This window comes from Scyliorhinus torazame, chromosome 16, assembly GCF_047496885.1.
Source record: "Scyliorhinus torazame isolate Kashiwa2021f chromosome 16, sScyTor2.1, whole genome shotgun sequence".
NCBI classification, from domain to species: Eukaryota; Metazoa; Chordata; class Chondrichthyes; order Carcharhiniformes; family Scyliorhinidae; genus Scyliorhinus; species Scyliorhinus torazame.
The window spans coordinates 8,528,417-8,554,610 of NC_092722.1; the positions used below are offsets into that span (position 1 = coordinate 8,528,417).

General features: G+C 47.1%; 1 protein-coding gene across 4 annotated transcripts in view; it reads right to left on the reverse strand.

Annotated features, from left to right (window-relative positions):
* clstn1 (calsyntenin 1) overlaps positions 1–26,194 on the reverse strand; it is a 130,063-nt gene that overhangs the window by 31,006 nt on the left and 72,863 nt on the right. For all 4 annotated transcript variants that reach the window (XM_072477901.1, XM_072477899.1, XM_072477900.1 and 1 more), the window contains 3 exons: positions 23,211–23,468; positions 19,515–19,636; positions 698–860 (listed from right to left, as the gene is read on the reverse strand). In XM_072477901.1, coding sequence (XP_072334002.1) covers positions 698–860; positions 19,515–19,636; positions 23,211–23,468 — 543 coding nt within the window. The remainder of the gene's footprint in view (positions 1–697; positions 861–19,514; positions 19,637–23,210; positions 23,469–26,194) is intronic.

The following is a 26,194-nucleotide window of genomic DNA, read 5'->3' on the forward strand; positions in this document are numbered from 1 at the left end:
TTCTCTCTCCCATTCTGTTCCCAGTCCTTTAGCTGCTGCCTCTTTTTTGGGGGGGCGGATATGGATTCAGAGCAGAGTACTATAAAAGCATGCCCCTCCCCCCTCAAGAAGTCCAGAAGCTATCTGCAATTTCAGCTATGTGGCTGGTCAATTGTCAGCTTACAGAACAATGATTAGCAAGCAATTCAACAATTTCTGAGTGGGGAGGAGGGGGTAGAGGAAGACAAATCACAGCTGAGCTTGAACCGGTCCTTGTGCATCACCCACAAACACTGCACCAATACTTTTCAAAATGGGTCCCCAAACTCTGGGTCCAGACACAATGTCAGTAAGGAGCTGAGAATGTGCTTTGACAACCGAGATGTCCCTTGAAATGTTTTTTTTAGACTGACAGTGGACGTGATTTAATTGGTCTTCAAGGTCCAATTGCTGCTACAACCATTGCCTGTGAAAAGGTGGGCCTTCAGTTTTTCAGGGGGAATTCAACAAGTTTAACCACCTCCCCCAGGCAACAACTCTTGCCTACCCCCAACCCTTGTCACATGAAATCTATCTTTAAAACACAGTCACATCGGGGGAAAGTTTCTTAAGCACGGTTTTAAAAACAAACAAATAAAATCCAGAGTTTAATATAGTACTGACCTAATTATTCTACCGCCCGTAACTGACACACAAAAGCAATGTTATACCACTTTACCTTGCCAGCATGCTCCCACCACCAATTGAGTTTCAATCTTTGAATGGTGCAAGGGATAATCTTCAGTAACTAGGAATGGATCATACGATACTCCATCGACATACAGGGCCACAGTTGGGATATCAACATTTAGCACGTAGTGATGCCATTCTTTATCACACACCTACAAGATATGGGAAGGTAACATTAAAGCAGGAATGTGTTGTATCTGATCAGCAAATTTAGTTAACAAAGCATAAATCTACAGAATTAAGATATTCATCCAAATCTATCAAGTAGCTTTAAGCTATTAGCATCCAACACGAGTCGAATTTGGCTGCCATTAGAATATTCTAAACAAAGACATCTATTCCACACATGATTAGCAGCAATGCTTGAACACTTACTGATGACAGCATCAGGAATGGCAGCAAATTCTGATACAACTTTTTATGTATTAAGTTAAAGGAGGGTAAATTTACCTAGTTATATGCAGAGTAAGTGACTTCCCCAAAAATGTGCCTCAGCCCCAACTTTAAAAGATTGCACTGGTAAGATATTTTTATGCGACAGCGTGAATGTGAATGACCTTGCAGATTAATACCAAATTTGGGAAATGTTGATCTGGGAATTGAACCAGAATGGCCCAAATTCATCTGACATATAAAGTTATCACACAAAGGAGACTTGCAGTCAGTCAGAGCAGGATTTGAACTCGGGTTCCACAGGTAAAACTCCTGTGCCAACCCACCCAGCCACCTAATTTAAATAGAACATAGAACATTACAGCGCAGTACAGGCCCTTCGGCCCTCGATGTTGCGCCGACCTGTGAAACCACTCTAAAGCCCAGCTACACTATTCCCTTATCGTCCATATGATAATCCAATGACCATTTGAATGCCCTTAGTGTTGGCGAGTCCACTACTGTTGCAGGCAGGGCATTCCACGCCCTTACTATGAGTAAAGAACCTACCTCTGACATCTGTCTTATATCCATCTCCCCTCAATTTAAAGCTATGTCCCTCTCGTGCTAGACATCACCATCCGAGGAAGGCTCTCACTGTCCACCCTATCCAATCCTCTGATCATCTTGTATGCCTCAATTAAGTCACCTCTTAACCTTCTTCTCTCTAACGAAAACAGCCTCAAGTCCCTCAGCCTTTCCTCATCAGATCTTCCCTCCATACCAGGCAATATTCTGGTAAATCTCCTCTGCACCCTTTCCTTTAAAAACATTTTTTTTTTTTTTTTTTTTTTTTTAAATTCTCCTCCATTTTCACATTTTCTCCCACATTTACATCCATCAACAATAAACAATAATCAGCAAGATATGTCAGTCCCCATAATAACAACAACGATCCCATCTACCCACCAACCCCCAAACCTCAACCCGCATGTTTACATAAACAAATGACAAAAATAAATCAGGGATTACCCGTAGTCACCCTTAATCTTACACAGCTCCCACCCCCCCACCCCAGGTCTCCAGCTCCTCCCGTCCACTGCCTCTTGTAAAACTCCTCCCCCTACCCTCAGTTCCTTCCCCCCCAACTTTCCACCCCGGCTAGACCACTCGGCCCCTGTTCTGCCAGGCTCCGATGGCTGCAGCCCCTCCCCCCACCTCACTCCCGTTCACTGGCCGGCACACACCGGCCAGCGTGGAGGCCCCCGCCCAGGTCCCTTTCCCACTTGCCCGGCCCCAGGAAAGCACAAAGATCCCCTTTTAGCACACAAACCCCACCTATCCACCTACACCCCAAAGAACTCTCATTTTGAGTGAAAGTCCCATCCCTTCCCTTGTCCAAATATATACCACCTTGGCTCCTTTAATCTCTACACCCACGCGCAATGATACAAAAAAGAAGAAAATACAGTCATGAGGTTACATCGGCACATGGCCATTTCTCAATTTGTCAGTTCTGCCACAGTCCTTCTGCCTTCGCAAACTCCTCCGCTGCTTCCGCCGTTCCAAAATAAAAGTCCCTGAGCTTGTAAGTCACCCTCAGCTTCGCTGGATATACAATGCCGCACCGCACCTTGCTAATGTACAGTGCCCTCTTCACCCGGTTGAAGGCAGCCCGCCTCCTTGCCAGCTCCACCGTAAAGTCCTGGTATACACGTATACCAGCTCCAGCCCACTGCACCACCCACTTCTGCTTGGCCCAGCTCAGTACCTTCTCCTTCACACTGTACCTACGGAAGCACAGAGTCACTGCCCTTGGCGGCTCACTCGCCTTTGGTACAGGCCCCCACGACCGATGAGCCCGATCCAGTTCATGTCGGGAGGGATCCTCCCCCTCCCCCAGTAGTTTTGCCAGCATCGCGGCAAAATATTCAGTCGGCTTCGGTCCTTCAACTCCTTCGGGCAGCCCCACAATCCTCAAGTGCTGTCGCCTGGATCTATTTTCCAGGTTTTCCATTTTTCCTCGCAGATCCTGGTTAGTAACCATCACCTTCCGCATCTCTTTCCCCATCGAGGCAAGTTGATCACCGTGCTGCAATAACGCCTCCTTCACTTCCTTCAGCGCCTCCCCTTGCTCTCGCACCTCCGCCACTGCGCTCGCCACCTCCGTCCTCACCGGGGAAACCGCCTCCTCCACCAGCACACTCAAGACCTCCCTCATCTCTTTCCTCACCGTCTCCATGCATTTCGCAATCTGCGCCAACTGCTTTTCAAATTCCGCAGCCATCACCTTGGTTATTTCTTCAGCCGTAAGCAGTGCGGCCTTCCCTGGTGCTCCAGCCTCCATTTTTCCTGGTGACCCCGCGGTGACCTTGCCACTCCCCGACGGACCTCCAGCTGGTTTTTTTCCGGCCGTTTTTTTGCTCACCCTCGACATTTTTCTTTGGGGTTTTTTTTCCCTCCTGTGTCTTCTCAGTGCCTCCTCCGTGCCTTCTCCCTTCTTCTGCCGCCTCCACGGACCCTGGGACCGGGCTTAAAGCCCCGAAATTGCCGTTCCCGAGCGGGGGCTCTCCATTGTGCGGCCGCCTCCCGCCAGCCGGCACCGGAAGTCTCCTCTGCCCCCTTTCCAATGCTTCCACATCCTTCCTATAATGCTGCGACCAGAATTGCACGCAATACTCCAAATGCGGCCGCACCAGAGTTTTGTACAGCTGCAACATGACCTCATGGCTCCGAAACTCAATCCCTCTACCAATAAAAGCTAACACACCGTATGCCTTCTTAACAACCCTCTCAACCTGGGTGGCAACTTTCAGGGATCTATGTACATGGACACCGAGATCTCTCTGCTCATCCACACTGCCAAAATCTTACCATTAGCCCAGTACTCGGTCTTCCTGTTATTCCTTCCAAAATGAATCACCTCACACTTATCTGCATTAAACTCCATTTGCCACCTCTCAGCCCACGCTGCAGCTTATCTATGTCCCTCTGTAACTTGTAACATCCTTCTGCACTGTCCACAACTCCACCGACTTTAGTGTAATCTGCAAATTTACTCACCCATCCTCCAGGTCATTTATAAAAATGACAAACAGCAATGGCCCCAAAACAGATCCTTGTGGTACACCACTAGTAACTGGACTCCAGTCTGAACATTTCCCATCAACCACCACCCTTTGTCTTCTTCCAGCTAGCCAATTTCTGATCCCAACTGCTAAATCACCCTGAATCCCATGCCTCTGTATTTTCTGCAGTAGCCTACCGTGGGGAACCTTATCAAACGCTTTACTGAAATCCATATACACCACATCAACTGCTTTACCCTCATCCACCTGTTTGGTCACCTTCTCAAAGAACTCAATAAGGTTTGTGAGGCACGACCTACCCTTCACAAAACCGTGTTGACTATCTCTAATCAAATTATTCCTTTCCAGATGATTATACATCTTATCTCTTATAAAGCTTTCCAAGATTTTGCCCACAACAGAAGTAAGGCTCACTGGTCTATAGTTACCGGGGTTGTCTCTACTCCCCTTCTTGAACAAGGGGACATTTGCTATCCTCCAGTCTTCTGGCACTATTCCTGTAGACAAAGATGACTTAAAGATCAAAGCCAAAGGCTCAGCAATCACCTCCCTAGCTTCCCAGAGAATCCTAGGATAAATCCCATCCGGCCCAGGGGACTTATCTATTTTCACACTTTCCAGAATTGCTAACACCTCCTTATGAACCTCAAGCCCTTCTAGTCTAGTAGCCTGAATCTCAGTATTCTCCTCAACATTATTTTCTTTTTCCTGTGTGAATACTGATGAAAAATATTAATTTAGCACCTCTCCTATCTTCTCGGACTCCAAGCACAACTTCCCACTGCTGTCCTGGACTGGTCCTACTCTTACCCTAGTCATTCGTTTATTCCTGACATATCTATAGAAAGCTTTCGGGTTATCCTTGATCCTACCTGCCAAAGACTTCTCAAGTCCCCTCCTGGCTCTTCTTAGCTCTCTTTAGGTCCTTCCTAGCTAACCTGTAACTCTCGAGCACCCTAACTGAACCTTCATGTCTCATCTTTACATAAGCCTCCTTCTTCCTCTTGACAAGTGTTTCGACTGCTTTAGTAAACCACGGTTCCCTTGCTCGACCACTTCCTCCCTGCCTGACAGGTACATACTTATCAAGGACACGCAGTAGCTGTTCCTTGAACAAGCTCCGCATTTCCATTGTGCCCATCCCCTGCAGTTTTCCTCTCAATCCGATGCATCGAGTCTTGCCTCATCGCATCATAATTGCCTTTCCCCCAGATATAACTTGCCCTAGCGGTATATACCTATCCCTTTCCATCACTAAAGTAAACGTAATCGAATTGTGGTCACTATCACCAAAGTGCTCACCTACCTCCAAATCTAACACCTGTCCTGGTTCATTACCCAGTACCAAATCCAATATGGCCTCGCCTCTCCTTGGCCTATCTACATACTGTGTCAGGAAACCCTCCTGCACACATTGGACAAAAACGGACCCATCTAAAGTATTCAAACTATAGCGTTTCCAGTCAATATTTGGAAAGCTAAAGTCCCCCATAACAACTACCCTGTTGCTTTCGCTCCTATCCAGGTGTTGCGTGGATACATTCACCACCTTTCATAGGTCTCCTTCATAAATCCAAAGGTGTATGGAAAATTATAAAATCAAAGTTCCAGACATGCAATAGAACAGAGTTGGAAAGTGCCAGGAATCGAACTTGAGGCACAGCAAAAAAAGGGGACAACTATGAGAGGGGAGAGGTCACACAGGATTGAGAGTGTTGTACCAAAATGTGCACCGTATACAAAACGAGCTTGTTACGTACATTGAAAGTGGTGGGTTTGATGTTGTGGGCACCACAGAGACTTGGCTGCAAGGGGATTAAGGCTGGACACACACATCCAAGGATATGCGTCCTATTGAAAAGGACAGGCAGGATCGACTTCCGGTGGCGGCAATGGGTGGGCCGCACATTCAGGGGCTCTCACTCCAGCGGGATTAGAGGACCTGGTTCCCCGGTTTTGCGGGACTGTGGAGCACTGAAAGGACGGCCACGGGGGGCTACGGAACGAGCAGAGCTGCATGGAACTGCGGGAGAGCAGAAAGCAGCGCAAATGGGAGAGGACGGGACAAAGGCAAGGTGCAGGGGAAGCTGACCTGGGAGCAAAGATGGCGGACCTACGGACCGGCGATCCAGCAGGAGCTGGAAAACATGCTGCAGGTGATAAAGAGCAGTTTTGAGTCGTTGAAGCGGGATAACTTGGACCCACTTGAGAAGGCAGTGGATCAGCTGAATCAGAGATTGGATGCCCAGGACGAGAAAGTTAAGGAGCTGGGGGAAGCGGTGGAGGAGCAGGCGGACGCGCAGATGATTGCTGCGCAAGAAGTCAACGGGTTGAAGGAGAGACAGAGAAGACTGCTGGACAGAGTAGAGGAGCTGGAAAATAGATCCCGTAGACAAAATCGGAGGATCATTGGCCTCCAGGAGGGGGCGGAGGGAGCTGATGCCACAGCGTTCGTGGCGGACCTGTTGATGCAGCTGATGGGGGCTGAAGCTTTTCTGCGACCGCCGGAACTGGAGGGGGCATGCAGAGTACAGGCGAGACAGGTGCGTGGGGGGGGGGGGGGGGGGGGGGGGGCGGTCAGATGGTGGTTAGGTTCCACAGGTTTGTGGAGAAGGAGCAGGTACTGCAGTGGGCAAAGAGCGCCAAGAGCAGCACGTGGAATAACAGTGTCCTTCACATTTACCAGGACCCAAGCCCGGAGGTGGCCAGGCGGCGAGCGGCTTTTCAACAAGTTAAGGAGGTGTTGTTCTGCTCTTCCCGGCCCGTCTTTGGGTTACGCATCAGGGCCAACACCACTACTTCTCCGAGCCCGAAGAAGTGGTGGACCTTGTGAGGGATCAGGGGCTGGTCTCGAAAAAAGGACCCACGGACGCAAGCTAGGGTCTGAGAATTACTGTTTGAAGGGCCCCCCCCTTCAAACTAGTATGGCAGGGGGGTGGGCACGGGAGCAATAGGTCAGAAGGTGAGAGCATTGAGGGAGAACTAGGGAATAGGGACAGTGTGGCTCTGAGGCAGAGCAGACGGGGAGAAGTTGCTGAACACAGCGGGTCTGGTGGCCTGAAGTGCATATGTTTTAATGCAAGGAGCATTACGGGTAAGGCAGATGAACTTAGAGCTTGGATTACTACTTGGAACTATGATGTTGTTGCCATTACAGAGACCTGGTTGAGGGAAGGGCAGGATTGGCAGCTAAACGTTCCAGGATTTAGATGTTTCAGGCGGGATAGAGGGGGATGTAAAAGGGGAGGCGGAGTTGCGCTACTTGTTCGGGAGAATATCACAGCTATACTGCGAGAGGACACCTCAGAGGGCAGTGAGGCTATATGGGTAGAGATCAGGAATAAGAAGGGTGCAGTCACAATGTTGGGGGTATACTACAGGCCTCCCAACAGCCAGCGGGAGATAGAGGAGCAGATAGGTAGACAGATTTTGGAAAAGAGTAAAAACAACAGGGTTGTGGTGATGGGAGACTTCAACTTCCCCAATATTGACTGGGACTCACTTAGTGCCAGGGGCTTAGACGGGGCGGAGTTTGTAAGGAGCATCCAGGAGGGCTTCTTAAAACAATATGTAAACAGTCCAACTAGGGAAGGGGCGGTACTGGACCTGGTATTGGGGAATGAGCCCGGCCAGGTGGTAGATGTTTCAGTAGGGGAGCATTTCGGTAACAGTGACCACAATTCAGTAAGTTTTAAAGTACTGGTGGACAAGGATAAGAGTGGTCCGAGGATGAATGTGCTAAATTGGGGGAAGGCTAATTATAACAATATTAGGCGGGAACTGAAGAACATAGATTGGGGGTGGATGTTTGAGGGCAAATCAACATCGGACATGTGGGAGGCTTTCAAGTGTCAGTTGAAAGGAATACAGGACAGGCATGTTCCTGTGAGGAAGAAAGATAAATACGGCAATTTTCGGGAACCTTGGATGACGAGTGATATTGTAGGCCTCGTCAAAAAGAAAAAGGAGGCATTTGTCAGGGCTAAAAGGCTGGGAACAGACGAAGCCTGTGTGGCATATAAGGAAAGTAGGAAGGAACTTAAGCAAGGAGTCAGGAGGGCTAGAAGGGGTCATGAAAAGTCATTGGCAAATAGGGTTAAGGAAAATACCAAGGCTTTTTACACGTACATAAAAAGCAAGAGGGTAGCCAGGGAAAGGGTTGGCCCACTGAAGGATAGGCAAGGGAATCTATGTGTGGAGCCAGAGGAAATGGGCGAGGTACTAAATGAATACTTTGCATCAGTATTCACCAAAGAGAAGGAATTGGTAGATGTTGAGTCTGGAGAAGGGGGTGTAGATAGCCTGGGTCACATTGTGATCCAAAAAGACGAGGTGTTGGGTGTCTTAAAAAATATTAAGGTAGATAAGTCCCCAGGGCCTGATGGGATCTACCCCAGAATACTGAAGGAGGCTGGAGAGGAAATTGCCGAGGCCTTGACAGAAATCTTTGGATCCTCGCTGTCTTCAGGGGATGTCCCGGAGGACTGGAGAATAGCCAATGTTGTTCCTTTGTTTAACAAGGGTAGCAAGGATAATCCCGGGAACTACAGGCCGGTGAGCCTTACTTCAGTGGTAGGGAAATTACTGGAGAGAATTCTTCGAGACAGGATCTACTCCCATTTGGAAGCAAATGGACGTATTAGTGAGAGGCAGCACGGTTTTGTGAAGGGGAGGTCGTGTCTCACTAACTTGATAGAGTTTTTCGAGGAGGTCACTAAGATGATTGATGCAGGTAGGGCAGTAGATGTTGTCTATATGGACTTCAGTAAGGCCTTTGACAAGGTCCCTCATGGTAGACTAGTACAAAAGGTGAAGTCACACGGGATCAGGGGTGAACTGGCAAGGTGGATACAGAACTGGCTAGGCCATAGAAGGCAGAGGGTAGCAATGGAGGGATGCTTTTCTAATTGGAGGGCTGTGACCAGTGGTGTTCCACAGGGATCAGTGCTGGGACCTTTGCTCTTTGTAGTATATATAAATGATTTGGAGGAAAATGTAACTGGTCTGATTAGTAAGTTTGCAGACGACACAAAGGTTGGTGGAATTGCGGATAGCGATGAGGACTGTCTGAGGATACAGCAGGATTTAGATTGTCTGGAGACTTGGGCGGAGAGATGGCAGATGGAGTTTAATCCGGACAAATGTGAGGTAATGCATTTTGGAAGGGCTAATGCAGGTAGGGAATATACAGTGAACAAAGAACAAAGAACAAAGAAATGTACAGCACAGGAACAGGCCCTTCGGCCCTCCAAGCCCGTGCCGACCATACTGCCCGACTAAACTACAATCTTCTACACTTCCTGGGTCCGTATCCTTCTATTCCCATCCTATTCATATATTTGTCAAGATGCCCCTTAAATGTCCCTATCGTCCCTGCCTCCACTACCTCCTCCGGTAGTGAGTTCCAGGCACCCACTACCCTCTGCGTAAAAAACTTGCCTCGTACATCTACTCTAAACTTTGCCCCTCTCACCTTAAACCTATGCCCCCTAGTAATTGACCCCTCTACCCTGGGGAAAAGCCTCTGACTATCCACTCTGTCTATGCCCCTCATAATTTTGTATACCTCTATCAGGTCGCCCCTCAACCTCCTTCGTTCCAGTGAGAACAAACCGAGTTTATTCAATCGCTCCTCATAGCCCCTCCATACCAGGCAACATTCTGGTAAATCTCTTCTGCACCCTCTCTAAAGCCTCCACATCCTTCTGGTAGTGTGGCGACCAGAATTGAACACTATACTCCAAGTGTGGCCTAACTAAGGTTCTATACAGCTGCAACATGACTTGCCAATTCTTATACTCAATGCCCCGGCCAATGAAGGCAAGCATGCCGTATGCCTTCTTGACTACCTTCTCCACCTGTGTAGCCCCTTTCAGTGATCTGTGGACCTGTACTCCTAGATCTCTTTGACTTTCAATACTCTTGAGGGTTCTACCATTCACTGTATATTCCCTACCTGCATTAGCCCTTCCAAAATGCATTACCTCACATTTGTCCAGGTTAAACTCCATCTGCCATCTCTCCGCCCAAGTCTCCAGACAATCTAAATCCTGCTGTATCCTCAGACAGTCCTCATCGCTATCCGCAATTCCACCAACCTTTGTGTCGTCTGCAAACTTACTAATCAGACCAGTTACATTTTCCTCCAAATCATTTATATATACTACAAAGAGCAAAGGTCCCAGCACTGATCCCTGTGGAACACCACTGGTCACAGCCCTCCAATTAGAAAAGCATCCCTCCATTGCTACCCTCTGCCTTCTATGGCCTAGCCAGTTCTGTATCCACCTTGCCAGTTCACCCCTGATCCCGTGTGACTTCACCTTTTGTACTAGTCTACCATGAGGGACCTTGTCAAAGGCCTTACTGAAGTCCATATAGACAACATCTACTGCCCTACCTGCATCAATCATCTTAGTGACCTCCTCGAAAAACTCTATCAAGTTAGTGAGACACGACCTCCCCTTCACAAAACCGTGCTGCCTCTCACTAATACGTCCATTTGCTTCCAAATGGGAGTAGATCCTGTCTCGAAGAATTCTCTCCAGTAATTTCCCTACCACTGAAGTAAGGCTCACCGGCCTGTAGTTCCCGGGATTATCCCTGCCACCCTTCTTAAACAGAGGAACAACATTGGCTATTCTCCAGTCCTCCGGGACATCCCCTGAAGACAGCGAGGATCCAAAGATTTCTGTCAAGGCCTCAGCAATTTCCTCTCCAGCCTCCTTCAGTATTCTGGGGTAGATCCCATCCGGCCCTGGGGACTTATCTACCTTAATATTTTTTAAGACACCCAACACCTCGTCTTTTTGGATCACAATGTGACCCAGGCTATCTACACCCCCTTCTCCAGACTCAACATCTACCAATTCCTTCTCTTTGGTGAATACTGATGCAAAGTATTCATTTAGTACCTCGCCCATTTCCTCTGGCTCCACACATAGATTCCCTTGCCTATCCTTCAGTGGGCCAACCCTTTCCCTGGCTACCCTCTTACTTTTTATGTAAGTGTAAAAAGCCTTGGGATTTTCCTTAACCCTATTTGCCAATGCCTTTTCATGACCCCTTCTAGCCCTCCTGACTCCTTGCTTAAGTTCCTTCCTACTTTCCTTATATGCCACACAGGCTTCGTCTGTTCCCAGCCTTTTAGCCCTGACAAATGCCTCCTTTTTCTTTTTGACGAGGCCTACAATATCACTCGTCATCCAAGGTTCCCGAAAATTGCCGTATTTATCTTTCTTCCTCACAGGAACATGCCTGTCCTGTATTCCTTTCAACTGACACTTGAAAGCCTCCCACATGTCAGATGTTGATTTGCCCTCAAACATCCGCCCCCAATCTATGTTCTTCAGTTCCCGCCTAATATTGTTATAATTAGCCTTCCCCCAATTTAGCACATTCATCCTCGGACCACTCTTATCCTTGTCCACCAGTACTTTAAAACTTACTGAATTGTGGTCACTGTTACCGAAATGCTCCCCTACTGAAACATCTACCACCTGGCCGGGCTCATTCCCCAATACCAGGTCCAGTACCGCCCCTTCCCTAGTTGGACTGTTTACATATTGTTTTAAGAAGCCCTCCTGGATGCTCCTTACAAACTCTGCCCCGTCTAAGCCCCTGGCACTAAGTGAGTCCCAGTCAATATTGGGGAAGTTGAAGTCTCCCATCACCACAACCCTGTTGTTTTTACTCTTTTCCAAAATCTGTCTACCTATCTGCTCCTCTATCTCCCGTTGGCTGTTGGGAGGCCTGTAGTATACCCCCAACATTGTGACTGCACCCTTCTTATTCCTGATCTCTACCCATATAGCCTCACTGCCCTCTGAGGTGTCCTCTCGCTGAATGGTAGAACCCTCAAGAGTATTGAAAGTCAAAGAGATCTAGGAGTACAGGTCCACAGGTCATTGAAAGGGGCAACACAGGTGGAGAAGGTAGTCAAGAAGGCATACGGCATGCTTGCCTTCATTGGCCGGGGCATTGAGTATAAGAATTGGCAAGTCATGTTGCAGCTGTATAGAATCTTAGTTAGGCCACACTTGGAGTATAGTGTTCAATTCTGGTCGCCACACTACCAGAAGGATGTGGAGGCTTTAGAGAGGGTGCAGAAGAGATTTACCAGAATGTTGCCTGGTATGGAGGGCATAAGCTATGAGGAGCGATTGAATAAACTCGGTTTGTTCTCACTGGAACGAAGGAGGTTGAGGGGCGACCTGATAGAGGTATACAAAATTATGAGGGGCATAGACAGAGTGGATAGTCAGAGGCTTTTCCCCAGGGTAGAGGGGTCAATTACTAGGGGGCATAGGTTTAAGGTGAGAGGAGCAAAGTTTAGAGTAGATGTACGAGGCAAGTTTTTTACGCAGAGGGTAGTGGGTGCCTGGAACTCACTACCGGAGGAGGTAGTGGAAGCAGGGACGATAGTGACATTTAAGGGGCATCTTGACAAATACATGAATAGGATGGAATAGAAGGATACGGACCCAGGAAGTGTAGAAGATTGTAGTTTAGTCGGGCAGTATGGTCGGCACGGGCTTGGAGGGCCGAAGGGCCTGTTCCTGTGCTGTACATTTCTTTGTTCTTTGTTCCTCTGGTGTGGAATGGGTATTAAAGAGGTTGGTTGGGGGCTTTTGTTTCACTTATCCTCTGGTGTGGAATGGGTATTAAAGAGGTTGGTTGGGGGCTTTTGTTTCACTTATGTCTATGGTTTTCATGTTTGTTTCAGATGGGGGATGTACGGGTACTGGGTTACTGCAGTGTTATTTTTTTATTTAAAAAAAAAATTTGTTTTAGTGCTCAGAAAGGGACTTGGGTTAACACTTTTCTGTGCACACAGCTGGAACTGTATTGTACCTGGAGCAGCCTCGCGGTGCTGTTTGATGTTTACATCTTGTTTGATCTTTCCCATCTTAGTGAGACAGCTCCAGTGGGTCGGAGTGGGGGATGGTGTGCTGGGGAGTGGGGAGATGAGGTCAGGGAAACAATGGGAGTGAGACAAGGGGGGCGCCGGAGCGATGAATCACCGGGCTGATCACCTGGAATGTCCGGGGATTAAATGGGCCAGTTAAAAGGGCACACGTGTTCACGCATTTGCAGGCTCTGAAGGCGGATGTAATTATGTTGCAGGAGACTCATCTGAAAGTGTCTGACCAGACTGGGCTAAGGAAGTGCTGGATCAGCCTGGTCTTCCACTCAGACTTGGATTCTAAGTCCAGGGGGGTAGCAATTATGATCAATAAGCAGGTTCAATTTGAGGCGGCGGGCGTAGTTGCAGACGGCGGGGGCAGATTCCTTATGGTAAGAGGCAAGCTGGAGGGGAGAAGAGTGGTGCTGGTGAACATATATGCGCCGAGCTGGGACGATGTTGACTTTATCAAAAGAGTGGTGGGGGAAGATCCTGGACCTAGCACACAAGTAAATCTTGAGCAGGGACTGTGTAGGGCAGGTAAAGAATACGGAATACTCGGCATCACTATCTCGGACCATGCCCCGCACTGGATGGACCTGCAGGTCGGGGGGGCGAATTACCAACGCCCGCAATGGAGGTTAGACGTAGGACTGTTGTCGGAGGAGTGGATACGTGAGAGACTTCGGAAGTGTATGCAAAATTACTTGCAGGTGAACGATACAGGGGAGGTTTCAGCAGCGACCCTGTGGGAGGCGCTGAAGGCAGTAGTGAGGGGGAGCTGATCTCAATTCGGGCTCACAGGGTCAGGGCGGACAGAGCAGAAATGAACAGATTGGGAAATTCACCGGATAGACGAGGAGCATGCGGGGTCCCCGCGGGAGGACCTACTGTCCCCTGGGAGAGACGGAGATTGCAGGCGGAACAGGGGGGTGCTATCCACGAGTAGGGCCATGGAACAGCTTGGGAAGGCGAGGGGAGTGGTGTATGAGCATGGGGAAAAGGCCAGCAGATTGCTAGCGCAGCAACTCAGGAAGAGGGGGACGGCCAGGGAAATAATTAGAGTGGTTGATGGGGAGGGGAGCAGAATGGAGGACCCGGCAGGGCTGAATAAGGTATTCCGGGACTTCTATAGTAAGCTGTACACTTCAGAACCCCCGGAAGAGCCGGAGATGAAAAGGTCCCTGGATAGACTAACCTTCCCAAAAGTAGGCAGGGGACTAGTGGACGGGCTGGGGGCCCCGATTAGAGCAGAGGAGGTATTGGGGGGCCTAAAGGCCATGCAGTCGGGGAAAGCCCCGGGGCTGGATGGATACCCAGTAGAGTTTTACAAGAAGTTCTCGGAGATAGTGGGACCGGTCCTGACAATGGTTTTTAATGAGGCAAGGGACAGAGGGGCCCTGCCACCGATGATGTCGCAAGCCACCATCTCGCTGATATTGAAGCGGGACAAGGACCTTGAATCCTGCGGGTCATACAGACCAATCTCCCTGTCAATGTGGATGCCAAGCTCCTGGCGGTTAGAATGGAGGACTGCGTACCGGAGGTGATTGGGGACGATCAGACAGGGTTTGTGAAAGGCAGGCAGCTGACAGCTAACTTGAGAAGATTGCTTAATGTGATCATGATGCCCCCGACAGGCAAGGAGGTGGAAGTAGTGGTGGCAATGGACGCTGAGAAGGCCTTCGAGCGGGTGGAGTGGGGCTATTTGTGGGAGGTGCTTGGACGGTTCGGGGAGGGACTGGTTAATTGGGTCAGACTATTGTACCAGGCCCCAAAAGCTAGCGTCAGGACGAACAGGATAATGTCAGATTATTTCAGACTACATCGCGGGACCAGGCAGGGGTGCCCACTCTTCCCGTTGCTGTTCGCATAGAGCCGTTGGCGATGGCGTTGAGAGCTGCGAAGGGGTAGAAGGGCGGGGAGGGTGCAGACTGTAAAGATGACAATCCTCCCTAGAGGATCTTTATCCCACGGTCCTTCTTCAAAAGTACTGGCAAAATCATCATGAGCTTTGTCTGGGCGGGAAAATCCCCACAGATGAAGAAGGCGATGCTTGAAAGGAGCCGCAGCGAGGGGGGACTGGCATTGCCGAGTCTGATCAACTACTACTGGGTGGCTAACATAGCCATGCTAAGGATGTGGATGGTGGGTACGGGGTCTATGTGGCAGCGAGTGGAGGCGGCTTCGTGCAGGGGCACCAGTTTGGCAGCCCTGGTCACGGCTCCCCTACTGCTGTCGTCGGCCAGGTACTCCACCAGCCCGGTAGTGGGGGCGGCCCTGCGAATATGGGGCCAGTGGAGGAGGCATGTAGGGGAGGTGGGTGCGTCTGTCTGGGCTCCATGTGATAACCATCGATTCGCCCCCGGGAATATGGATGGAGGGTTTCGAACATGGCGGTGGGCGGGGGTGGGAAGGGGGGGGCTATATGTTCCTGGAGGGGAGCTTTGAGAGTTTGAGGGGCTTGGAGGAGAAATTTGGGCTGGTAAGGGGAAATGACTTTAGGTAGTTACAGATGCGGGACTTTGTACGCAGACAGGTCTCATGCTTCCCACGCCTCCCGCCAATAGGGACAGAATAGTCTCTAGAGAAGAAGGAGGAGAGGGTAGAGTCTCGGATATCTACAAGGTGCTCATGAAGGGGGAAGAGTCCCAGACGGAGGAACTGAAACTCAAATGGGAGGAGCTGCTTAGCGGGGAGATGGAGGCCGGGCTGTGGGCGGAAGCCAAGTAGGGTAAACTCAACCGCAAAATGTGCCAGGCTCGGCCTGATTCAATTTAAGGTCGTTCACCGGGCCCACATGACGGTGGCTCGGATGAGCAAATTCTTTGGGGTAGAGGACAAGTGCGCTAGATGCGCGGGAGGACCAGCAAACCACGTTCACATATTTTGGGCATGCCCTAAGCTTAGTGGGGTACTGGGAGGGATTTGCGGGGGTCATGTCCCGGGTGCTGAAAATAAGGGTGGTGATGAGTCCAGGGGTGGCAATTTTCAGGGTTTTGGAAGACCCGGGAGTCCAGGGAGAGAAAGAGGCAGATGTTCTGGCCTTTGCTTCCCTAATAGCCCAGTGGCGAATACTGCTGGCATGGAGGGACTCAAAACCCCCGAAGACTGAACTATGGCTTTCAGACATGTCAAGTTTTCTGAGTATGGAAAAAATTAAGTTCGCCTTGAGGGGATCTGTACTGGGGTTCACCCGAAGATGGCAACCATTCATAGACTTCTTCGCGGGAGATTGAACGTCAGCAGGGGGAGGGAGGAGAAAGGGGGGGGGGGGAAGAGGGAAGAGATTAGAGTAGAGTAGGAGGGATAAATAGGCAGGCAGTGTCGATGGGAGAGGAGCGGGCATGTACAGTATGGTTTGATTGAAGTATTGGTTTTATATTGATGTTTGCTCATTTCTGTTATCTGTAACTGTTTACAATGCCAAAAAATACCTCAATAAAATTGTTTGTCAAAAAAGAAAAGAAAAGGACAGGCAGGTGGGCAGAGTGGGACAGGACTGCATAGTTAGTAAGGAATGAAGTTGAATCGATAGCAAGAAGCGATATAGGATCAGATGGCACAGAATCTGTGGGTAGAGTTGAGGAATCGCAAAGGTAAATAGACCCTGATGATGGGAGTTATGTACAGGCCCCCTAGCAGTAGTCAGGATGTGGGGCAGAAAATAAATCAGGAGATAGAAACAGCATATAGGAAAGGCAATATTACAATAATCATGGGGGACTTCAATATGCAGGTGGACTGAGAAAATCAGGTTGGTAGCAGATCCCAAGAAAAGGAAATTGTAGCTCATCTACAAGATGGTTTTTTTGGAACGGCTGGTGGTAGAGCCACTGGGGAACAGGAAATTCTACATTTGGGGGGGGGGGGGGGGGGGTTTAAATGAGGCAGACTTGTTTAGGGAGGCTAAGGAACCCTTAGGGAGCAGTGAATAGAATTCACAGAGTTTGAGAGAGAGAAGCTGGAATCAGACGTAATGGTTTTACAATTAAGTGAAGGTAGCTAAAAAAAAACACAAGGAAGGAGCTGGCCAGAGTTGATTGCAAAGGAGCCTAGTAGGGAAGACAGTGGAACAGCAATGACAGGAGTTTTTGGGGTTATCCGGGAAGCACAACGGAAATTCATCCCAAGGAGGAGCCATCCATGGCTGATGAGGGAAGTCAAGGACAGCATCAAAGCAGAAGAAAAATCATACAAGATGGCACGGATTAGTGCGACGCCAGAGTATTGGAAAGTCAGGGCTCTGAAGGAGATAGCGGAGGAGATTGTGGAGCCATTGGTGGTAATCTTTCAGGAATCATTACAGGCAGGGAGGGTCCCAGAGAATTGGAAAATGACTAATGTAACACCCCTGTTTAAGAAAAGACAGGAAATTATAGGCCGGTTAGCTTGCCTTGGGTCATTGGTAAGATTTTAGAGCCCATTATTAAGGATGAAAATGCAGGGTACTTAAGATGTGCACGGCACAGTAGCACAGTGGTTAGCACTGCTGTCTCAGCTCAAGGGTCCTAGATTCAATTTCGGTTTCAGGTGACTGTGTGTGGAGTGTGCACTTTCTCCCAGTGTGTGTGGGGGTTTCTTCAGGGTGCTTCAGTTTCCTCCCACAGTCCAAAGATGTGCAGGTTAGGTGGATTGGCCACGCTGAATTGCCCCTTACTGTCCAAAAGGTTAAGTGGGGTTACTAGGTTACGGGGATAAGGTGGAGGTGTAGGCTTAAGTAGAGTCCTCTTTCCAAGGTGCAGACTTGATGGGCCAAATGGACTCCTTCTGCACTGTAAATTCTATGATTCTATGACTCTATGACTAAGTGCATGGCAAAATAGACTGAGTCAGCACGGATTCAGCAAGGGAAGGTCATGCCTGACAAATCTGTTAGAATTCTTTGAGGAAGTAACGGAGAAGCCTGACAAAGGAGAACCAATGGACACGATTTATTTAGATTTCCAGAAGGCCTTACAGGAGGCTGCTAAATAAGATTACCCATGGTGTTAGGGGCAAGGTATTGGCATAAATGGAGAATTGGCTGACTGGAAGGCATAGAGTGGGGAGAGGTCTTTTTCAGAATGGCAGCCGGTGACTAGTGGTGTTACGCAGGGGCCAAAACTATTCATGATATATATATTAACGATCTGGAAGGAGGAACGGAGGGCATTATTGTCAAGTCTGCAGATTACGGCGCCGAGGACCTAGGTTCGATCACAGCCCACTGTCCGTGTGGAGTTTGTACATTCTCCCCGTGTCGGCGTGGGTTTCACCACCACAACCCAAAAGATGCGCAGGGTAGGTGGATTGGCCATGCTAAATTGTCCCTTAGTTGAAAAAAAAAAAATTGGGTACGCAAATATTTTAAAAAAAAATTTTTTTTTTTTAAGTTTGCAGATGATACAAAAATATGTAGACGGCCAGATTCAGATTATGTGGAGGAAGCAGGGAGGCCACAGAAGGACTTGGGGACAAGCTAGGAGAGTGGATAAAGAAGTGGCAGATGGAATACAATGTGGACAAGTGTGAGGTGCACTTTGGCAGGAAGAATAGAGGCATAGACTATTTTCTAAATGGGAAAAGGCTTTGGAATTCAGAGGCACAAAGGGACTTGGGAGTCACAGTTCAGGATTCTCAAGGTTAACGTGCAGGTTCAGTTGGCAGTTAGAAAGGCAAATGCAATGTTAGCATTCATGTCGAGAGGGTTAGAATACAATAACAGGGATGCACTGTTTAGGCTGTACAAGGCTCGGGTCTGGCCCCATTTGGAATATTGAGAGCAGTTTTTGTTCCCATATCTAAGGAATATGTGCTGGCCTTGGAGAAGGTTCACAAAATTATCTCCGGAATGAAGAACTTGTCACACGAGGAGTGGTTGAGGATTCTGGGTCTGTACTCGATGGAGTTCAGAAGGAAGCATGCGGGAGGGGGAATGATCTAATTGAAACTTACAGAATACGGAGAGGCCTAGATAGAGGGGACGTGGAGAGGATGTTTCCACTAGTAGAAGCTAGAATCCGAGGGCACAGCCTCAGACTGAAGGGACGATCCTTTAAAACTGAGATGAGGAGGAATTTCTTCAGCCAGCGGATGGCGAATCTGTGGAGCTCATTGACGCAGAAGGCTGTAGAAACTAAGTCACAGTGTCTTTAAGACAGGAATAGATAGATTCTTGAGCTCCTCTATCTTATGGCCTGTCACCCAAACTGGGGAGAGCATAAGTGTGCCTTTTCATTGTTCTACTATTGCACAAGAAAAACACATGCTTTTCAAGATTTGTAAGTGCATTTGAGGTTCTGTGTAGCACACAGCTGCTGCATAATGAAACAGAGGTTCCACTTGTTAAAAATACAACTGTGAATAATAGAATTGCACCACTGCAGCTTTAACTATTTGACCAGGGTGTTATTCACACTCGACAAATGTACATGTAGTCATATAAAGGTTTGCCAAACCTGATCTAGTTTCCAATGGAACTCTGCAGGTCGAAAGTTCTCATTCTCTGAAGGATTTTGACGGAAGAGGAAAACCAGACGACAGTTGTGCACATAAAGGGAGTAGTGATGCCGATTCATTCCTGCAAGATGGTTTTTAAACAAATTAAATCATTAAATATTAGGTCCCAAAATCTATTTTAATTCCTGTTAAAGATAGCATTTGGAACGGTCATAAAAACTTGCATTATGCCAAGGTTTTCTGGCTAGAAAACCCAAATTGAAGTTTAACAAAAGGACTATTTAAAACAGACTAAAAGTGTGACTTTGAGTAGACAACAAAGGATGACTCCCAACTTTCCACACTAAAATCCGAGATGGAGACACTTTGTCTGCAAAGACCCATCTAATAATAGCCTTGGGCGGTTGAATGAGCCACTTATTCTGTCCCTAATAGCAAAGCATCAAGACAACAGACTAGGATGCTCAACAGGATAAACCCAGGCACCTGATTAATGGGAGCCATGCAATATTGGGTGCCAGGGCAGGCGAGGGAGAGAATGAGAGCGATGTTTGAATCACCAGTCATGCGACTGGTCCAACCTTTATGTTCAAGATTCTGCTTTCTCTGCAGAAAGAGGACAAGCAGTGGAGACATCAGCAAGACCAAATTGGGATCCTTCCTTCCTCCCAACAACCTTTAAACACAATTTGCTGACTGTGACCATTCAAGGATGCCCCTTCTGCAGACAGACTTTTTAAACAGTAATTCAAACCAGCACTACCATCTTCTGGAGAACAGCCAAATTAGCCTTCGACATCTTTTATCTGGCTGAACTGACTGTTGCCTCAACTTCACACTCCTATCTCGGATTACCTCTGATTCCCTTGTTATTCGAGAATCTCCCTTTAAAATATTAAATAATCCTGCCTCCACAGCTCTCTGGGGGAGAGAGTTCCAAAGATTCATGACCCTCAGAACAGGTTTCTCTTCATCTCGATCTTAAATTTGAGACCCATATTTTTTAAACGTTGTCCCCTAGTTCTAGTCTCTCCCACAAGGGGAACATCCGCTCAGAATCACTGTCAAGAACCTCAGGATCTTGCACATTTCAAGAAGATCACCTCTCATGTTTCTAAACTCCAATGGATACAGGCCCAGCCTGTCCAACCTTCCCTCATAAGATGACCCCCATAATTTCAGCTATCAGTCGCGTGAATCTTCTCTGAACTGCTACTAATGCATTTATATCCTTTCTTAAATGGGACCAAAACTGTACAGACTACGCCAGACGTGGTCTCAACAGGAACTGCAGCAAAAACATCCCTACTTCAATATTTAATTTTCCTTGCGATGAACAACAACACTCCATTGGCTGTCGTGTGGGGTGGCTGTCGTGTGGGGTGGGGGCCTGTTTTGATAAATGTTTGTAAGAAAATAATTCTTTTTAAAAAACATTCCATTGGCCTTCCTAATCACTTACTAACCTCTTTCTGTTTAACACAGGGAAACCTGTCCGATTGGTTCTTTTATGATCACAAGATGTAAAGTTAGCAAGTATATCCTTTTCAAAATAAATCTGCTGCAGACAAACCAGGAGGGGAGGGGAAAGAGGGGAGCCATTTGCCCCCACCCTGTCCCGATCATAACAGAGCAAACAACAGGCTGGAGAGCAAACAGACAAACTAATCCTCTAATTCACCAGTCTCTGCTATGTTGCTGTGAGGGGGAAAACGTTCAACTGGTGTGTGGCATAAGAGGATCCGGTTGGTAAACTCAAGTTGATTTCGGATTTGCAACTACATTTGATCAAAAAGTATTAGTCTCAGATGAATACAATTAAACTACTTGGCTCCAGCAGTTGACTACTTATTCCCACTTCAGGTTATAACGAATTGTAAATTAGGAGTTTAGAAAATTGTAGAATAGCATGCTGTTAATTGCAATCTTTGATATGACAGGCAGGTGATTAAATTTGTTTACATAGAATTGTATTAGAAACTAGTGAACAGTTACTCATTTGTGCACCTGGAAGGCATCGCAGCAAACTGGCATGCTCCTGCTCTCAGCAGGCATACACAGACTTTCCAGCAGAGGTCACCAGATAGCAACTGTACTTCCTTAGCACAATGATGCAGAGACCATTATCAACTGCTAATTCAATGAAACAACCCTGTGAAATACTGAGGTGTAGAAGATAGTGCGACATCAAATCTTGCTTTATCCTCTAGTTTAGGGGCTGTGAATGATGAATGGAATTGATGATTTATTGAAGAGAACCCCATCTTAATGCAAGACTAAAATACCAGATGAAGTAACTATGCAAATGTCATGCCAGAAAGACATTATTTTAATTTTCATCTCGAACAGCTAATTAACATTAGAACAAGAGGAACTCACCAACATTCTCGGCAGAAAAATATATTTTAACTCAACTTCAGAAATTCAGTCTTGACGTTCACAGTATCTACTTCACTCCCAAGTGATTATGACCAGGTTCTAGCATCTGCAATGCCAGCCCAACTTTAGTAACATTAGATTTATTTACTGTCATGTGCACGGAAGTACAATGAAGAGTAGTGTTCTGCTTACAGTCCTGGCAGATCACCCCATACATGAATGCATAGAACATACGATAATAATTAATTGTAGAACATACAATGTCAGTTATAAAATACTGGGGCTGGTTTAGCACAGTGGGCTAAACAGTTGGCTTGTAAAGCAGACCAAGGCAGGCCAGCAGCACGGTTCAATTCCCGTACCAGCTTCCCTGAACAGTTGACGGAATGTGACGACTAGGAGCTTTTCACAGTAACTTCATTTGAAGCCCACTTGTGACAATAAGCAATTTTCATTTCAAAATATGTAGGAAGAGATCTGTAAGAGAGAGCTCGAGAGAGTCGCCACTCTCCGCTGCCATCTTAGAGAATTTTTTTAAATTTAGCTGCAGCCCGTTATTTTTGTGCCCGATGTCATCCAGGAAGAGGAAGAGCTGGTCCAATTCCCTTGTAGTTGGCCTCCTTGGCTTGGTACTGGTGTTTGGAGAAATGCTCGATCAGCTCTCTGATATCTTCGTTCCTGCTGCAATTCAGGAGAATCTAACCATGACCCCTTTGACATTCAATGGCATTACCATGACTGAATCCCCCAATAGCAACATCCTGTAGGGGCAACCATTGACCAGAAACTGAACGGGAGTGGCCATATAACTATCATGGCTACAAAAGCAGGTCACCAGGCAAGGAATCGTCCTGATTCCCAAAATCCTGTCCACATGTGCTTTCAATCTCAAGTTTGTTTTTAGATTATCACAGCTGTTCCCATGATTTTAACCGTTTCACCCCAACCTTAATGGTCTGAGTGTGATGATTGATTCCATCCATGAGCATAAGCTGTTGAATTTAATTGTCTTTTTAGATTAAAAGAAATACAAAGTATTAATCAAATGTGCTTGGAACCACTGATTTTCCTCTTTAACTGACATCTCTTAGCATTTTCATGGGACCTTTTAACATCATTCATTTCTCAAATTCCTTAACAAAAGTAAACATCCCATGTGGCTTCACAGAAACAAAAGTTATCAAGCTAAAGGAAGCAAAGTCAAAGACCCTCATTAAAATCTATCTCTGACCAAACTTATGCTGACCTCTTCTAATGAGGGTCTTAAAGTAGAAATGGCAGAAGTTTGGAGAATTTCATAATAAACTCATGCATACCTCTTTTGTCAGAGTTGCAAAGGATGGTTTCCTTTTCCCCATGAATGCTAGAAACAGGTCCATGTCGCATCCACACAGAAATTGTAAATGGTTCTTTTAGATTTGTTGTCAGAACACCTTCTGGGATTTTCACAGCTTGAGTGCCGTTGAATTCGAAAACTTGATCACTGTCATGGCCATTATCAGTGGGAAGACCAATTGTCCAATTTGTATTGCTACTTGGTGAAGGGAGGAGATCAATTGTACCAGAAGCAGCACCTGAAATCAAGAACTGAAATTAGATGCATTATCGAGACACAAACAAGGCTTATACTGACACTAATCATTAGTAATGACACATTAAATAGACCCACTGGTGCAATATGGCTGCAGTGTATACCATTAACAAGATAGCCTGCAGCAGCTCGATATAGCTTCTTGAGCAGCACCTCGCAAATCTACAGCTTCTCTCAAAAGATTTCCACTAAGAATGTTTCTTGGGGCTTGTCGGGACTCCTGGGAGGTCAAAAGGGTTGTGACTGGAAAAGATTGGAAAACCCTGCTCCATATCAACACTCCTGCGCTCTCCCCATAGGCTCGACACTTTCAGAATCCAGAAATCTACAGTGATTTGGCCACACCACACTGAGTGAAGTTCCTCCTCGTCTCAGTCCTATGCAGCCTGCCCTGGACCCTGAGACTGCTATCATTTGTTTTAGACGCCTCCAGCAAGAGGAAACAACCCTGCATCCAGTCTGTCCAGCCCTGTCGGAATCTTATGTTTCAATTAGATCACCACTCATTCTTCTAAACACCAAACACATGCCCAGTCAACCCCATCTCTCCTCGTATGACAATCCTGCCATCCAGGAATCAGTCTGGTGAACCTTCACTGCCCTCCCTCTCTGGCAAGTATATTCTTTCTTAGAAGAGACGAAAACTACACTCAATACTCCAGGTGTGGTCTCACCAAAGCCTTGTACAGCTCCAGTAAGACATCTTTGTTGCTGTACTCGGTCCTCTTGCAACAAAGGCCATCATACCATTTGACTTCCCAACTGCTTGCTTGCTTTCAATGACTGCTGTACAAGGACACCCAGGTCCCTTCGTATGTGAGCATTTCCCAATCTATTATTTGCATTGTCGTTCCTTCATCACTAGGTCAAACACCTGGAATTCTCTTCCAACAGCGCTGTAACCATGTTTTTAATGACAGTCTGTCGTGGTTCAAATTTTTTTCAATGGCAATAACTGCTGGCCCTGCTAGCAACACCCATATATGAATTTAAAAAGTTATCTTAATGAGTGTTTTAAATGTTTTGAGTAGTAATACCAATATTTAGCAGTTAGCCGTACGAACAATACAGAACTAAAAATTTGTTGTGACATCTATCACATTTCAGTTATAAATTTCCTCAACCTTGCAAAAGTCCACAAGCTTTCTATATTACACCACCCTTTTTAAATTCTAAAAAAATACATCAGTAGAAAGCTTAAAGAATAAGGCAAAATGTGTGATGGGTTCAAATTAAACTAACCAACTTACATTTACTAATACCTAGAACTGCAGAAATGTAGAATATTAACAAACTTTATTCTAGGCAAATGTGACTCATGCTACAAGTCACAACAACCTTGCAAAGACAATCAGCACAAAGAATTGGTTGAGTACCAAATTAAGTTAGCAAAATGCTGGTCGACAGTAGAAACTTTTGAACATTTGAAATCATGCTACCATAAACAAAAATGGGATAATTGTATAACTTTCCTTTGGCAAGTTCACTCTTTTACATACATTAAATGTCCATCTTTGGTGAATAGTTTTTTAAAAATTTTAATTTAAGGGGCAACTTAGCGTGACCATTCCACCTACGCAGCGCATCTTTGGGGTGTGGAGACCCATGCAGAGGTGGGGAGAATGTGCAAACTCCACAAGGCCTGTGACCCGGAGTCGGGATCGAACCAGAGTCCTCGACGCCGTGATGCAGCAGTGCTAACCATTGCGCCACCTTTGCTGAATGGCTAAGTGGGAAAATGAATGGCAGATGTGGTATAATTTGAATAAATGCGAGGTTATCCACTTTGGTAGCAAAAGCAGGAAAATTATCGGAATGATCATAAATGGGGGGGGGGGGTTAGTGGAGAAATGTGCAATGAGACCTAGGTGCCCTCATACACCAGTTGCTAAAGGTAAGCATGCAGGTGCCGCAGGCGGTAAAGAAGGCAAATGGTATGTTGGCCTTCATAGCGAGATTTTCAGGTACAGGAGCAGGGATGCAAAATTGCTGCAATTTTACAAGGCCCTGTAAAGATCACACCTGGGATATGGTGTGCAGTTTTGGTCTCCTTATCGGAGGACAGATGTTCTTGCTCTAGAGGGTGCAGCGAAGGTTTACCAGACCCTGGGATGGCAGAAAAAGGCTATGAGGAGAGATTGAGTCGGTTAGTATTGTATTAGCTGGAGTTCAGAAGGGGAAGGGGGAATATAATAATAATAGCTCGTCACAAGTAGGCTTCAATGAAGTTACTGTGAAAAGCCACTAGTCGCCACATTCTGGCACCTGTTCAGGGAAGCCGGTACGGGAATTGAACCCGCGCTGCTGGCATTGTTCTGCATTGCAAGCCAGCTGTTTAGCCAACTGTGCTAAACCAGCCCCTGGGGGTGTGCAGAACTACAGTCTGAGGATATGAGGAATTTAAGACAAAGATGAGGAGAAATTTCTTCAGCCAGATCGTGGTCGGCCTGTAGAATTAGTCATCACAGGAAGTAATTGATTCCAAAATATTGCATGTTTGCAAGGAGCATTTAGATAGAGGGCAGCACGGTGGCGCAGTGAGTTAGCCCTGCTGCCTCACGGCGCCGAGGTCCCAGGTTCAATCCTGGCTCTGGATCACTGTCCGTGTGGAGTTTGCACATTCTCCCAGTGTTTGCGTGGGTTTCGCCCCCACAACCCAAAAAAATGTACAGGCAAGGTGGATTGGCCACACTAAATTGCCCCTTAATT